Source organism: Danio aesculapii, chromosome 17 (assembly GCF_903798145.1).
Source record: "Danio aesculapii chromosome 17, fDanAes4.1, whole genome shotgun sequence".
In the NCBI taxonomy this organism is placed as follows: Eukaryota; Metazoa; Chordata; class Actinopteri; order Cypriniformes; family Danionidae; genus Danio; species Danio aesculapii.
Genome location: NC_079451.1, coordinates 46,241,660 through 46,257,425, shown reverse-complemented (window position 1 = coordinate 46,257,425; position 15,766 = coordinate 46,241,660). Strand labels below are relative to the sequence as shown.

Here is a 15,766-nt window from a genome sequence, read left to right as displayed (position 1 = left end):
AGCCAATCAGATTAAAGAACCAGTTATTAGTATACTTCATACTTATGAAACAAAATAAGTGATGCAGATCTGAGCAACATTCATTTTAAATTTTAGCATCTGCAGTCTTTATATGCTGAAGGATTACCTTTTAAATGTCTAGTCTGTTTATTTTAAGTGTGATTCTTTATCTTGATCTTTATCTTGCACTAACAGACTGACATTTGTCTGTGGTGTGTGTTGTAGCTCCTGAGACTCCTGGAGATGACGGAGGTTGACATGATCCGTGCGCTTCAGAACAGGATTAACACTGAAATGACTTTGGTGATGTCTGAGCGCTCGCGACACGACATGCAGATCCCTGCAGGTACCAAAGAGCATTGTGGGAAGAGACGAGAGGGGTCTGGATGCAGACCTGGTGCAGTGCAGCCTGAGTTGCATTCAATAGTTTTGTCACTGTGAGGGGTGGGGTTAGGTCAGCGCAATTGTGTTTTGAGCGCTTTCTTTTATATATGTTTACAAAACCGAAATTTGGGTAAAAGTTTATAAAAGTATTCAAATTTAGCAGGAGGGCTAATAATTCTGACTTCAACTGTAGTTTTAGACAGATAAAACAACAGTCCTTTCTAGATTGGTTTGTTCATCTTCGTCTTGTTTGGTGTTTTCACATGTCATGAAGATCTGTGGAAAAGGCCTTCAGCGAAACACAGCGTATCTTTTGAAAGACCGCAGATTGTGGAGGATTTTATCCAGAGACTGATGAACGCTGAGGAGCGACAGGCTGATGGACAGGTGAACAGTTCCCTCTGTGGGCAAAAACAAGTTTTCATACAAATGTTATTTTTTGTTTTGTGTGCAAGTTTCCTACCCAGGTAGCAAAGAATTCTGGCCCAGATTTGGCATAAATCTGGCACAGCAGGCATTTATCCGGCACTGGCATACAGCATGTGGGCCAAACTTGGCCCTGGTTTGGCAGAGGTGGCACCGTCTTTAAGGTGGCAAACAATACTCGGGCCAAAAGTAAAATGTAGTATTTGGCCCAGATGTTAATACTTGATATGTGGGCCATGTAAGTTTGGCCTGTCCTGACCCACATTTAAAATAAATTTTTATTATTTTAAAATAAAGAAAGAAATTCTACCAATCAGGTCACTTTGAGAAAAAAGCTCACTCATAGCAAGCCTAAAGTGCAATGATTTATGGGTTTATCAATTTCATTGCAGTCGTGACACACCAACATATCTGGCCCATTTTAGGCTCAGTTATGGGTTACTAACTCAGCTGAGACTTGGCCCAGATATGGTCCGTGTTTGGCCCTTGTCTGGAAGCCAGATATGGTCCAGTCATGTACCGTAATTCACTGCGGCATGTGGGCCAAGCAAAAGCTGATTGTGTGGGCCAGAGCTGGGCCAGAGATATTTTGCTATGTGGGTATTTATGTATGGAAGGGCATCCACAGCATAAAACATATGCTGGAATAGTTGGCGGTTCATTCAGCTGTGGCGACCTCTGATAAATCAGAGACTAAGCTGAAAGAAAATGAATGAACTGTACATATATATTGTGCATATATATTGTTATATAATGAACAATTTGAGCATTTTTAGGTGACGTTCTCCACTGCTCATCTGCAAGAATGTTTGACTGAACTGTCCTGTGCTGTAATGAATCGTGAGAAAAGCGTCTTCCAGCGGTATTCCCAGTTTTATGAGCACATCCTTCAGCAGCTGGAGCAACTGCTTTACCAGAGAGAGCAGGTACATCACCTAACCATGCATTTATTTAATCAAAAATACAGGAAACGGATATGCTTTCTATTAAAATATACAGCACTCAACATAAACGACTACATGCTATATTTGAAAATGAAAAGTATCCATTTCTCAGTAAATATAGCACATTAATTGGCGCATTTAAACAAAACAGATTTATTAAACAGATATATTTATTAATATAATATTTTAGTCACCAAACATATTTAGAAACAGAAAAATAATACATCTAAATTCATGCGAAATACTGAAAAAAAAATATTACAAAATATTTTTCCCTAACATAAAGAATTTGGGTGTACTAGTTTGACCATGGTCATAAGTTATTTTGTTAAATTAGCTCCAGATTTGGCTTCAGCACTGACTTATCTAATGTATATGCACAAATATAATATTGTAGAGAAAATATTAATTTAAATGAGAGGTTTGTTAGGGGTAAACTCATATAGATGTACAGTTGAAGTCAGAATTATTAGTCCCCCTTTGATTTTCATTTATTTATTTTTTTTTTTATATTTTCAAATGATGTTCAACAGAGCAAGGAAATTTTTACAGTATGTCTGATAATATTTTTTCTTCTGAAGAAAGTCTTATTTGTTTTAGGGTCAATATTATTAGCCACTTTAAGCTCTATTTTTGTCCAATAGTCTACAGAATAAACCATCAGTAAACAATAACTTGCCTAATTACGCCTATAAAAAATAAGTCTGTAAAATTTACGGTAAAAAAAAACGGCAGCTGTGGTTGCCAGTATTTCACCGTTAAAAATGCGGTACATACGGTAAAAGTAGCTTCTCATTTTTAGAGTAAACCAGGCCCGGATTGGCTAATCGGGAGGACCGGGAGAATTCCCAGTGGGCCGGTCCGTTTTTTGGCCGCGAGGGCCGGTGTCCCTAGCTGCTTGCACTTTCAGCAGTTGCACTTTATTTATTTGACCATAGCCTCACTATTCATTATTTTGCCGCAGCCCCGCTCTTTTTATTTTCTCACAGCCCCGTGAGCAAAATGCAGCCTGCAGGTCATTCGACCCCAAGCAGCGGCACCTTGGTAAAAATAAGAATTCGAATAATCAATATTAATGAATATTTCGGTTTCCCCCACAGTCCAAAGACATGTGGTACAGGTGAATTGGGTAGGCTAAATTGTCCGTAGTATATGAGTGTGAATGAGTGTCTATGAATGTTTCCCAGAGGTGGGCTGCAGCTGGAAGGGCATGTGCTGGATAAGTTGGCGGTTCATTCCGCTGTGGCGACCGACCTCAGATTAATAAAGGGACTAAGCTGACAAGAAAATGAATGAATGAATGAATATTACACCTGCTGAATAAAAATTAGATGATTCACAACATTAATAAATCTGACATAACTTGATCATTTTTTATTCCATACGCACCACCATAACAGCGCCATTGTGGTCCAGTGGTCAGCAAGTTGCATTACGACACCGCTGACCTGTATTTGAACCTCACCTGAGTGATTTTTATTGTTTTAGACAATATAATACTGTTTGGGTTACTTATGTAGGTGTACATATTTTATTTTTATTTTTTGTGTGATCACCATTACAAAGGACTGGATAAATATAAAGAATTTTGCAGAGAATATATATTCAGATATAGGAAAGGACATTGTGATGTTTTAAAGAATAGTGTTGGAGATTTAGCTACCCTTTAATGTTCTCATATTTATGAAAAACATTTGAAGTTCTAAAGCAGCTGTTTCCTTAAAAAAGACGTGATAGTGTCATTAGAAACTGAATTGGAAATGACCTTATTTTAATATAGTCAGTCGTGAACTGAGTTGGGCCCGTCTAAGGCTTGAAACTCCAGGGCTGAAAAGGAGTCCCACTCCGGCCCTGCAGTAAACTACCGTATTTCATTAATTAATAGATGTAATATGTCTGTTTTTTGAATGACCAACATCTACACATCTTTTGCTACACATATAGACATATTAACACAGCCATATGCAGGTGGTGATGAGAAAGTTACATAATGAACCAATGCTCATCTCAAACAACTTTTTCCACAAGCAGAAAAGTGTATCAGTTTATAGAAGGTGCTCAGTGTCATTCACACAGCTACTAAACACCAGTATGGTAACACACATAAAATTAAAGTCATGAAATAAACATTGTTTAGCAACATTAGATGTAACATAAATCTCTAATGTACATCACTGATGGGGAAACAACTAAAAAGATCCATAGTAATGTCAATAAAAAGTGATGTCCCATGCAGGGAATTCTTTTAACCAGGTTACTGATTTTTACTGTAGCATTTTTACAGTTTCTTTACTGTTGAAATCACGGCCATTTTTTACAGTAAAGGTATTATTGTTTTTACCAACGAAGCTAACATGGCATTAAATCAAATATAGGATAGCATATACATTATACTGAAACATCTGTTTATATTTTTCAAAACTACTCACCACAGAGTTACAGGATCAGAAAAATATCAATCTGTAAACATGTTTTATATTTTAAATTAGGAAAATAAACATGCGTTATGGATGTGACCAAAAGAGTCTGCGGTACACAACGGACTTTGTAGAAATTCTGTAAATTAAACTGCACAACCCAAAAGAAATAATGATGATTAAAAGGAGAAGAGTTGGCTCTCTCTTCACCCTATTCTCCGCGTACGAGCGGGCGCAGCCAATTGATTCTTTTTGGCTTGAGACTTCCGGTCTCATTCACTTCAATTAATTTTAGACGTTAAAAAACGTTTGTTTTGCTGCTTGATGTTGCAAACTGATATTTACTTATATTATTATTCTAGTTTGTCTGTATAGTCATGCATACACCTGTTGGTAGAGCAAGTAGTTTGACCGTTTTCTACCGCTTATTATCCCTTGTCATTGCTCCCATAGGGAGCTGAATCGGAAGTTCGAAAACAATCGCAGAAACAAGCGCACCTCCACATTGAAGAATAAGGTCAATAGAACAAACAGGATTGATTTGATTTGATTTGACAATAATGAGTAAAAATCTTTGTTATGGATGTGACATCTCTCCGTTATGGATGTGACAGATGTGAAATTGGCACTTGCGTGACTTTGGTTAATCAAATATAATAGTTTGAAAACACTGACAGAGACATTTTTGATTATTTTTACAGGATTGTAAAACAAGCCTACACACAAAAAGCTAGAAAAGGTTTTGCTATTTTAGTGAAACTTTATTTTTGTCACGGCAAGGTTGACATTTGAATGGAACTGCTCATATACATTTTTAAAGTGATGCAACAAGACACATGCATCTTTCTGAACTGAGATCAATCTGTTTCCTCAGGATGTTAAAGATCTAGAAGCCAAAAACCTGCAGTCCAGTGACCCTCACAGAAAGGTAAACTCAGCATTTTGCATATAGTCCCATGTTTCTTCACTGAATCATTCATAAATCTGTCTAATCTCAGGTATCCGACGTGTGTCGAGGGATGATGCTTGAAATCACGGCTCTGCGCGCAAAAGTAAATCAACTAGAAGAGGAGAAGAGAAACTTAGATCAACATCTCAACCTCAAACACAGAGAACGATACGACACGCTGGTTCGCCAGCTCTTTTCCTCATGTCTGCTTCTCAAGGTGTGTTTTTAATAGTGGCATGTATGCTGCGTTTGATCTTGCCATGAAGTAGCCATAAGTTGCTGATATGGCAACAATAAGCAAACAAACAATAAACATAATATGGTTTGGCACACACTTATTCTTTATTGAATACTAATTAAGATGGATAGCATCCAAATTGGGACGCTGCAATGGAATAAAGCCATAAAAGTTCAATCTAAACTAACTAAAACTCTATATTTAGTGTGACATCAGCTCTTTTTTTTCAGGCACGTCTGGACAGACATAATGAGAAAATGGACCACGATGTTCGTCAGCTGGTCAGCAGTGTGAGGAAGGAAGGCGTAGACAGAATCATCAAACTGAAAACAAGATTATCATCCGCTGAGGATAACCAGAGTCTCATTCACACACTTCAGGAGGTGAGCTGCTGGAATCAGCTCTTTATAGAGGAACAGCCAGGAGCTCAATTTGTATAATAATATCTTACAGAAAGTGTTGTCAAGAAATATCAGAGTCATGTATAGGTATTGCATAAAATAATAGTGTCAATTTATAGTATGAACACAGATTTTTGGAAAAATAGAGGTAATAAAATTAAATATATTAATTGTTTAATAATAAGGCAACATGGTGTCTTAGTGGTTAGCACTGTCGCCTTACAGCAAGAAGCAAGTAGAGTTTGCATGTTCTCCCGGTGTTGGCGTGGGTTTCAGTCGAGACATGCTCTGTAGGTGATTTGAATAAACTAAATTGGCCGTAGTGTGTGTGCGTGTGTGTGAGTGATTGTGTATGGATGTTTGCCAGTACTGGGTTGCAGCTGGAAGGTCATCCGCTGTGTAAAACCCCTGATGAATAAAGGGACTAAGGAAATGAATGTTTAATAATAATAAGTCACATATATATGTTTTAAATCATTATAGAATTGCAGATTTGAATATTAAAAAGTAATTGGAGAAAAACAATACTTTCAATTGTGTGCAGGTATGTTAGTTGGAAGTATTGGAATTATTAATCAAAATATTATTATTATTACTATATAAATATATATTGCATTTTGAAAAATAAAGTATTAATAGCATAGCAATAATAGAATTTAGTAATAATTGGTGCCAGACAAAATCTGCAGACATTTTTTTTATAATTTTGAATTATTTTCACCAAATGACTTCATTTCAGAAAAATCTGCGGATTTATGCGGAATAATTCTGGAAATATCATAACTAAAACTTACAAAAATATACAAAATAAAAAATAATTCACTTTTGTTTAATGTTTACAATGCAAATCCAATTAGAATCACTTAATTAGTAAGCAAAGCAAGTCTCTCATATAACATCTCTACTAAAAGACTGAAAATATTACATCACAAACTGTATTCTAAATAAATCATATAAACACTTTCATATTAGTCAATAATATTAATGAAACTAAATAAAACTAATAACTAATAAAACTAAATAGATATAAATGTACACACATTTACACAAGTAAATAAATAAACTCAATGATGGGCTAAAATCTGCGGAAATCTGTGGATTTCTGCACACGCAGATTCTGTGTGGGCCTAGTGATAATAAATAATGGTGTTGTATAATTTTTAAAAAACAATATATGATAAATATGACATAAATATTAGGAAAAAGTAATATTAAAAAAGATAATTTTAAATTACACACATATATAAAGCAAAATGTATAGTGGTATAAATTGTTATTTTAATAATAATTAATATTAAAAATGGTAATACTAAATTAATGGTCCATTAGCTAATGTATTTACGAACATGAACTAAAGATGAACAATCTTGCACAACATTTATTAATCATAGTTCAACATTTACTAATGCATTATTAAAATCCAAAGTTGTGCTTGTTAACGTTATAATGCACAGTGAGTTAAAGAGTACAAATTCTAACACAAGATTAATAAATACTGTACAAAATGTATTGTTTAAATGCACTGCAATAAGATTTCATTAGTCAATTTTAGTTAAAGTGTTACTGTAGTAATAATAATAATAGCAAAACTAACACACAATATACAGTTGAAGTCAGAATTATTAGCCCCGTTTATTTTTTCCCCCAATTTATGTTTAATGGAGAGAAGATTTTTCAACTCATTTCTGCACATAATAGTTTTAATAACTCATTTCTAATAACTGATTTATTTTATCTTTGCCATGATGACAGTAAATAATATTTGACTAGATATTTTTCAAGACACTTCTATACAGCTTAAAGTGACGTTTAAAGGCTTAACTAGGTTGATTAGGTTAACTCGGCGGGTTAGGGTAATTAGGCAAGTTATTGTATAATGATGGTTTATTCTGTAGACTATCGAAAAAACATATAAAGGGGCTAATAATTTTGACCTTAAAATGAATTAAAACTGCTTTTATCCTAGCCGAAATAAGAAACAAGACTTTCTCCAGAAGAAAAAATATTATCAGACATACTGTGAAAGTTTCCTTGCTCTGTTAAACATCATTTGGGAAATATTTAAAAAAAGAAAAAAAATTCAATAATAATAATAAGGGCTAATGATTCTGACTTTAATTGTATATGTCTGAACAGGATGATTTACATTATTATATTATAATGCAATAACCGTAATGTTGCAGTGCAGAAACTCTCAGTGTATTATTAAAAACAGTTTGTTTTCTGTTGATTATTGGGGTGAACTGTGACCTTTCCCTTTTCTTCATGGTGTTCATCTTACATTATCATGTCTTGGTTTTGTTCAGAAAGAGCTTTTAGAGGATCTTGATGGGGAGAACAGCAGGCTGGCTGGACTGGTGTGTAAACTGAGAATCTTCAGCCAGTGGAAGCTGCTGACGGAGCAAGAGAAACTCCAGAAAGAGCTGCTGCACTGGAGACTGGTATAAAACACACGTGTTAAAGGACACGGCACTTTAATTTGGAAATAGACTTGTAAACAGTGGAGCTTGACATTTTTGAAACTATTCAATTTCAACCAATCCTCAGGAGCACTTTTCGCTTAGCTTAGCTTAGCTTAGCTTAGTATAGATCATTGAATCGGATTCGACCATTAGCATTATGGTCTCTCAAAAGATTAAAAAAAGATTACAAAATGAAACCACAAGAGTCAAGCTTTAAATAGATTTTTTTTGAGCAAGATGCTAATGGTCTAATCTGATACAATGATTCATGCTAAACTAAGCGAAACGTGCTCCGGACCTGACCTGGAGATTAGCTGAACAGGATTCAAAAATGTAAAACTCCTGAGCCTATTGAGCCTATTTCCAAAAGAAAAAGTGGAGTGTTCCTTTAAAGAAAGCCAGGCACTGTCTGGTCCTCCAGTAATGTGAATGCTGCTCCTGTGTGTCCAGAACGAGGTGTCGTGTAAAACCGAAGCTGTGAAAGTGAAGCTGATCTCAGAACAGAAGGAGATTGTGTTGAGACAGGAGCTGGATGCAGTAAAGGAGGCTCTGCTGCAGTGCCAGACTGAATATGAACACATCCAGAGGCAGAACACACTGCAGGTACGTACATCCATCATGTGAAAGCAGAGCCATCAGAAAGAGGCAGAGCTGAAATATACAGTTGAAGTCAGCCCCTTTTGAATTTATTTATTATATATATATATATATATATATATATATATATATATATATATATATATATATATATATATATATATATATATATATATATATATATATATATATATATATATATTTCCCAAATGAAGTTTAACAGAGCTAGGAAATTTTCACAGTGTGCCTGATAATATTTTTTCTTCTGGAGAAAGTCTAATTTGTTTTATTTCGGCTAGAATAAAAGCAGTTTTTAATATATTATTACTTAATAAACAATAATAAATGTTTAAATTTCTTAATTAACATAGCCCCCTTTAAGCTATATATTTTTTCAATAGTTTACAAAACAAACCATCGATGTTCAATGATTTGCCTAATTACTCTAATCGGTCTAGTTAACCTAATTAACCTATATAGCCTTTAAATGTCACTTTAAGCTGTATACTAGTGTCTTGAAAAATATCTTGTAAAATATTATTTATTGTCATCATGCAAATATAAAATAAATCAGTTATAAATAAACAGGGGGGCTAATAATTCTGACTTCAACTGTATATACAGTATGTGACCCTGATAGAGCTGAATAAATAAGCTGTCCAATGACAGGACGATATTGGGCAGATGAAAAAATGTGGGATCAGACAGTTAAAAACCAATCCAAATATCGAATAAAGAGATAAATGCAATAATGAATCTGGAATATAACTTTAAAACTCTTTATTTGGGAATTTATCCATGAATTTCTGACTTTGCTGATTCTTTATTTTCTCTTTTAGTTAAATGTTGTCATTCTTTGTTCTGTATTTATTTGATAAATAAAAATGACGGATTAACTAAAAATTAAAGCGTTGAGAAAATCACCTCTATATCTGTCTGAATTAAGTGCTTAGATATGCAAATTATTTATGAAAAAGAAACATTCGATATATATGATAATATATTCACTATATTAGAAAGAAGATTAGAAAGATGCCAATTTGCACATAACAGCTCAAACAGCTGCACATATAACATTGTATATAGTAATATACCTGTACATACAATTGTCAATTTGTATATTTGCATTCACTATTTACTTTTTTTTTTTTAAGATTTTTTGTCTCTGCCATTCTGTTGTACTGTAATTCAATTCAATTCACCTTTATTTGTATAGCGCTTATACAATGTAGATTGTGTCAAAGCAGCTTCACATAAAAGATCATAGTAAATAGGAACAGTGTAGTTCAGTTTGTATTGTTAAGTTCAGTTCAGTTTAGCTCAGTGTGGTTTAATAATCACTACTGAGAGTCCAAACACTGAAGAGCAAATCCAACGATGCGCAGCTCTATAGATCCTGAACCATGCAAGCCAGTGGCGACAGCGGAGAGGGAAAAAAACTTCACTAATTGGTGAAAGTGAAGAAAAAAAACCTTGAGAGAAACCAGGCTCAGTTGGGCACGATCATTTTAATTTCTCCGCTGGCCAAACGTCTTGTACAGAGCTGCAGTCTCAGTGGTGGAGGCTGGAAGCTGGCCTCAGCGAAGACTCGTCTGTCTCTGGAGCGTCACAGGAATCAGCCTCATGTTCTCCACTCTTCCATGACCACCACAGTAGCTGCTCAGGATACGGCCTGGTCCAGGATATGGAAACCATGGGATCATCTCGTCGTTGGTCTTGGATCGAATCAGTGACTCTGCATAGTCTGAGGGCCTCGGGAAGAGTATCCCCAGGTGTAAATGGAGAATAAAGAGAATAATTAGCGTAGCTGCTGTTCATAGTGTATATAAACAAGGTGCAGAAACCTGTGTGGAAGCCCACTAAGTGATGCACTGAGTGTTTGCTTTACTAAACAGATAGGTCTTTAATCTAGTTTTGAATTGGGAGAGTGTGTCTGAGCCTCGGACGTTATCAGGAAGGCTATTCCAGAGTTTAGGAGCTATAAATGAGAAGTCTCGACCTCCTTTACTCGACTTTGCTATTCTAGGTACTATCAGAAGCCCTGAGTTTTGATATCTTAAAGAGCGAGTTGGATTGTAGCGAGACAGAAGGTTGGTTAGATAAACAGGAGCTAGATTATTTAAAGCTTTGTAGAAGCTCTGAAGCACTGCAGAAGCTCTGTCACGAAAATAAATAGCTAGTATATATGAACAACATACCTGGCAATAAAGTTCTTTCTGATTCTAATTCTTCTGATATTGTAAGGAAGATATAATTAAGAATGGGGTGGCACAGTGGGTAGCACTGTCGCCTCATAGCAAGAAGGTCGCTGGTTTGAGTCCCGGCTGGGTCAGTTGTCATTTCTGTGTGGAGTTTGCATGTTCTTCCCATGTTGGTGTGGGTTTCCCTCACAAGTCCAAACACTTGTGCTATAGGTAAATTGGGTTAGCTAAATTGGCCGAAGTGTATGAGTATATGGGTGTTTCCCAGTGATAGGTTGCAGCTGGAAGGGCATTCGTTGCGTAAAACATATGCTGGATAAGTTGGTGGTTCATTCCGCTGTGGCGACCCCAGATTAATAAAGGGACTAAGCCGAAAAGAAAATGAATGAATGAATTAATTAAGAATGTTGAGGAAAAACAGCCATTGACCTCCATAGTGTTTTGGATGTCATCAAATGTGTAATCAAGATGTTAAAATAAACAAAAAACTCACCTTTCAAAGATCATCAACAACTTCACTGAGCAATAGTCACGGCAAGTGTTTGGTGACTCAAAAAGCAGAGCATTTTCTTAATTTGTTTGCGTTGTGAGAATTGGCACCGTGTGCTGTCAAACCAATGAAGATCTTTTCTTAATTTGCTGCTGTTTTTTGTAATTGCTTGTGTTTTCTTGATTTGCAGTGTTAGGCCCCATTTACATTAACACGTTTTGCTACGGTTACGCCATCCGTCCACACTACGCCAGAGTTTTCGAGTGCCGAAAACGGAGCTTTTTGAAAATGCTGGAGAGGCCATTTTCATTTTAAAATGCTGCTGCTCCGTGTCAGTGTGGATGGGGGAAAACGGAGACATCTGAAAACTGAGACATGGCTGCAGACGTTCTGATTGGGGCTTTTTAATCAATATTAAGTAGCCTACACAAAGTTCAGTCCTGCATCCTTTTCTTCTAAATTCAGACTTTGCGACATTGTTATGGAAAACAAACTCCGAGGACACGTCAGGTAAATCTTCAATGGCAACAGTGTACTATATAACCTCATTCACATCACCCTAGACTACGTTGTTTCACTCTCTTAACTATAAAATGAAAACATGATATGAGGAACTGCCTATTTTCATTTTGATATTAACATCTTAACAGAAACCAACAATGTTGAGGCATCGTGTAGCTGCATATTTATATGACCGTCATCTTCATTGTATGCATATTTATATAAAAGAAAAATGGAGCCTCTAACATACCTGCTTCCTTTAATTTTTTGTGAAAAATATGAAACGTAGGGGAGCGCGGGGGGCACAAAGTAACGCTGGGTAAATATAACACAGAGTTTTAAGATATTTGCTCAGGGTTAACCATGGCATGCTTCCAAGGTTTTCACCACAATGTTGGCAGACGTTTTCCTGCCAGTTATTGAAAAAGTTCAGGGAAATTTGCATGAGAAACACAGGAGAAACCATTTTTGCAGCATAAAAGTATTTTTTATTATAGTTGATATTTTTTATTTAAAAAAAAATCCATGAAAGTATGTTAGTAAAATCTTATATTGGTGTGATCACCGTCTTCTAGGCTAAAAGATGAAACCATTTTGCTAGATGTAGAAAACATACACAGTGACTGCTAGCCGGGTTTTGAGGAAAACACAACACAGCGGGGTTAGCTGTAACAGGTTGTTACAATTAAACCACACACTGTTGGACACCGACTAAACTAACAAAAGAATTGTTGAATTTTGAGTGTAATGTTGAGATTTTTTTAAATAAGAATATTTTTAATAGAAAAAAATATTTAATTGCTAATACTACAAATAAATGCATTGCATAATAATGAATAATAATCCAAATAAATCCAAATGTGTTTATCCAATAAATAAATAAACATACTGTGCTATGTAGAATAAAAAATTAATTGAGCTGTACTGAGGAAATATAGCTACTATTTAAAGTAAACAGAAATTAACTGTGTGAAATCTGCCTTTTTAAGCATGTGTTACAACTAACCCTCTGTCTGTTACAACTTGCCCCACTGGTGGGGTAAATAGTTACATTTTTAGATCCGGCGATCATAACTTCAGTTCTCATTTGTAGGAGAGGCTTGTGTGTTATTGGTAAAAAAACGAATTGTTTGTCTAACCCCTTTACTTTGTTTATTATTTGGCCAAAACCAACAAGTGTTAGTTTGTGCCCTGCTCTTCCCTATTGTCTTTCGCTGAATATCAGTTTTAATAATCAATAATGGCCATAATAAAAGTGTAACATACAATAAGTTTATATTATAGGAAATAAAGGCAAGAGATCAGTCAAATCAGTGCAGAATCAGTGAACGTGGTTACATTACATTAATATATTAACTTATCTTTGCGCTCAGCCAAAACACGTTACCTGAGAACAAGTAATAGATTCAAAAGACCAAAGTTGGAGAATATGTCGTTAGATAGAGACAACAAGATGAATTAAATATTACGTTTAACAAATATACTGAGATTGGATCCAGCGGGAGATCCTTCATGGACAGTCTGACGTGCACAGCTCTCACCTGGGATTCTGTGCTCAAAGCACCCGCTGACTGCCGTATAGTGATATACTTTCAGCGGTATAGTGCGGACGGAGAGTTATTCAGAAACGCTAGGTGAAACGCCAGTGTGGACGTGGATCGTTTTCATTCTAAAGCGCCGTTTTAAAACTAAAACGTGTAAACGGGGCCTCTCGTGGCTACATTAACTAACACATGAAGTGTGATTTGTTCCCCTGTCAGAGTCAGAAACTGCAGGACATTGAGCATCGGTCTGCTCGAGACGCTCAGAGCCGTCAGGAGCTGCAGATTTTGAGGATGGAGAGTGTGGAGACGCTGCAGGAGGACGTGCTGGACAGAGAGAGTCAGCTGAGGACACTGAGCGCACAGCTCCAGAAACACAACCATGACACACACATCAGACAGCAACGCAGCCACAGACACATCAGACAAGTCAGTCTCAGCTTAACTTTACACAAAACAAAACCTTCAAATATTCTCAGCTTTTGGACCTATTATGCCCCTTTTTACAACATATAAATACATCTCTGATGTCCCTAGAGTGTGTATGTGAAGTTTCAGCTCAAAATACCACACAGATAATGTCTTATAACTCTTTGAAACTGACCCCTTTTAGGCTTTGATCCTAATTGTGCCATTTTGGTGACTGTCGCTTTAAATTCAAATGAGATTGTGCTCTTTTTAAAAGAGGGCGGAGCTACAAATGTGTCAGCATATTGGCAGATTGAAAGCAAGACTAATGTTCTATGCTAATGAGGGAGAGATGGTCACTAGTGGGCGGGGCTTTCCCCCTCTAATGACATGTACAAAGGGAGAATGTCTGTTTCTGCAGTTTTTATCAAGTGTGATTATAAAAAATACAATTATTCACACATGTTGCCAAACAATTGTGTTTAAACCCACTTCATAAAAGAGATTTTTGCATAATAGGTGCCCTTTAATGCAAGGCTTCATTATTCCAAGTAATTCTCAAAATAATAACACAAAATAATTCCAAATGTATCTCCATTGTTTGTCAAATGTCAGTACTTTTGATTCCAGCCTGTCTCATATTTTACAGTACAATTACAGATTTTTACATTGAAAAAACATCATTTTTTGGGCCTCCTGTAAATTTTTAATTCCTACAGTTATGTTTAACAGAGAAATTACATTTCTGACTATTTGCTATTTTGTTGGTCGTCTGGAGGAAGTCATATTTCTTTAAGATCGACTGGAATAAAATAAATAGATTTTTAAAAATCAATACAATTGGCCGCCTTAAGATTTTTTTTTCGATTGGCAACAGAAAAAAACACTTTTGATTAACCTAAAGCCGTTAAATTGTACTTTAGTATCTCGCTTAAATAACTAATAAAACAAAAGAGCTACTGACAAAAGAAAGTTCCTTTATTTTCCATTGGCTTCATCCCTTTATTTATCAGGGGTCGCCACAGTGAAATAAACCGCTATGTTATACACAGTGGATGCCCAACCCAGTAATGGGAAACACTCACACTCTACGGCAAGGTTAGTTTATTCAGTTCACCTATACCGCATGCGTTTGGACTGTGGGGGATACCAGAGCAGCTGAAGGAAACCCATGCCAACACGGGGAGATTGTGCAAACTCCACACAGAAATCTCAACTGGCCCAGCCGGGACTCGAACCAGCGACCTTCTTGCTGTAAGGCGATGGTGCTAACCGCTGAGCCACTGTGCCGCATTATTAGAAAGTATTATGTTTAATAATGTTTTGAAAAAGTTGTATGTGTTAATCTCTGCCACAAAATAATAGTTTTGGGTATAATGAAGCTCCAACTCTTAAATGACAGCACGCTCTTTGCTTTTGAAAAAATTGACATGCACTAAATGACAAGATTTTGTTATTTGAAAAGTCTGGTCCCCTTTTATTTATATTTTTCCAAAATTGTAACTGATATCTAGATTGTTCTCTGCAAACCTTTTATTATTATTATATTTGTTGTGCTTTCATAACTGGGGTTTTAATATTGGATAGATTAGGTTTTGGGGCTGCTGTTTTACTTGAATTTTTCCCCATATTTTTTTAGATTGTAGGTGTGATTTATCTGTTTTGATTATAATTAAAAGTGAAGTTGCAATGGATTAAACCTTTAATATTGTAAAAGCCTCACTTAAAAAGCTAATTCAAGAATATTTTTACATTTACATTTAGTCATTTAGCAGACGCTTTTATCCAAAGCGACTTACAAATGAGG

General features: G+C 35.8%; 1 protein-coding gene across 1 annotated transcript in view; it reads left to right on the top strand.

Moving 5' to 3' along the window:
- si:ch73-242m19.1 (coiled-coil domain-containing protein 162) overlaps positions 1–15,766 on the top strand; it is a 51,753-nt gene that overhangs the window by 31,810 nt on the left and 4,177 nt on the right. The window contains exons 12-20 of the mRNA XM_056477297.1: positions 226–346; positions 659–771; positions 1,587–1,736; positions 5,046–5,099; positions 5,170–5,337; positions 5,589–5,741; positions 8,066–8,200; positions 8,672–8,824; positions 13,771–13,980. Of these exons, the coding sequence (XP_056333272.1) occupies positions 226–346; positions 659–771; positions 1,587–1,736; positions 5,046–5,099; positions 5,170–5,337; positions 5,589–5,741; positions 8,066–8,200; positions 8,672–8,824; positions 13,771–13,980 (1,257 nt within the window). The remainder of the gene's footprint in view (positions 1–225; positions 347–658; positions 772–1,586; positions 1,737–5,045; positions 5,100–5,169; positions 5,338–5,588; positions 5,742–8,065; positions 8,201–8,671; positions 8,825–13,770; positions 13,981–15,766) is intronic.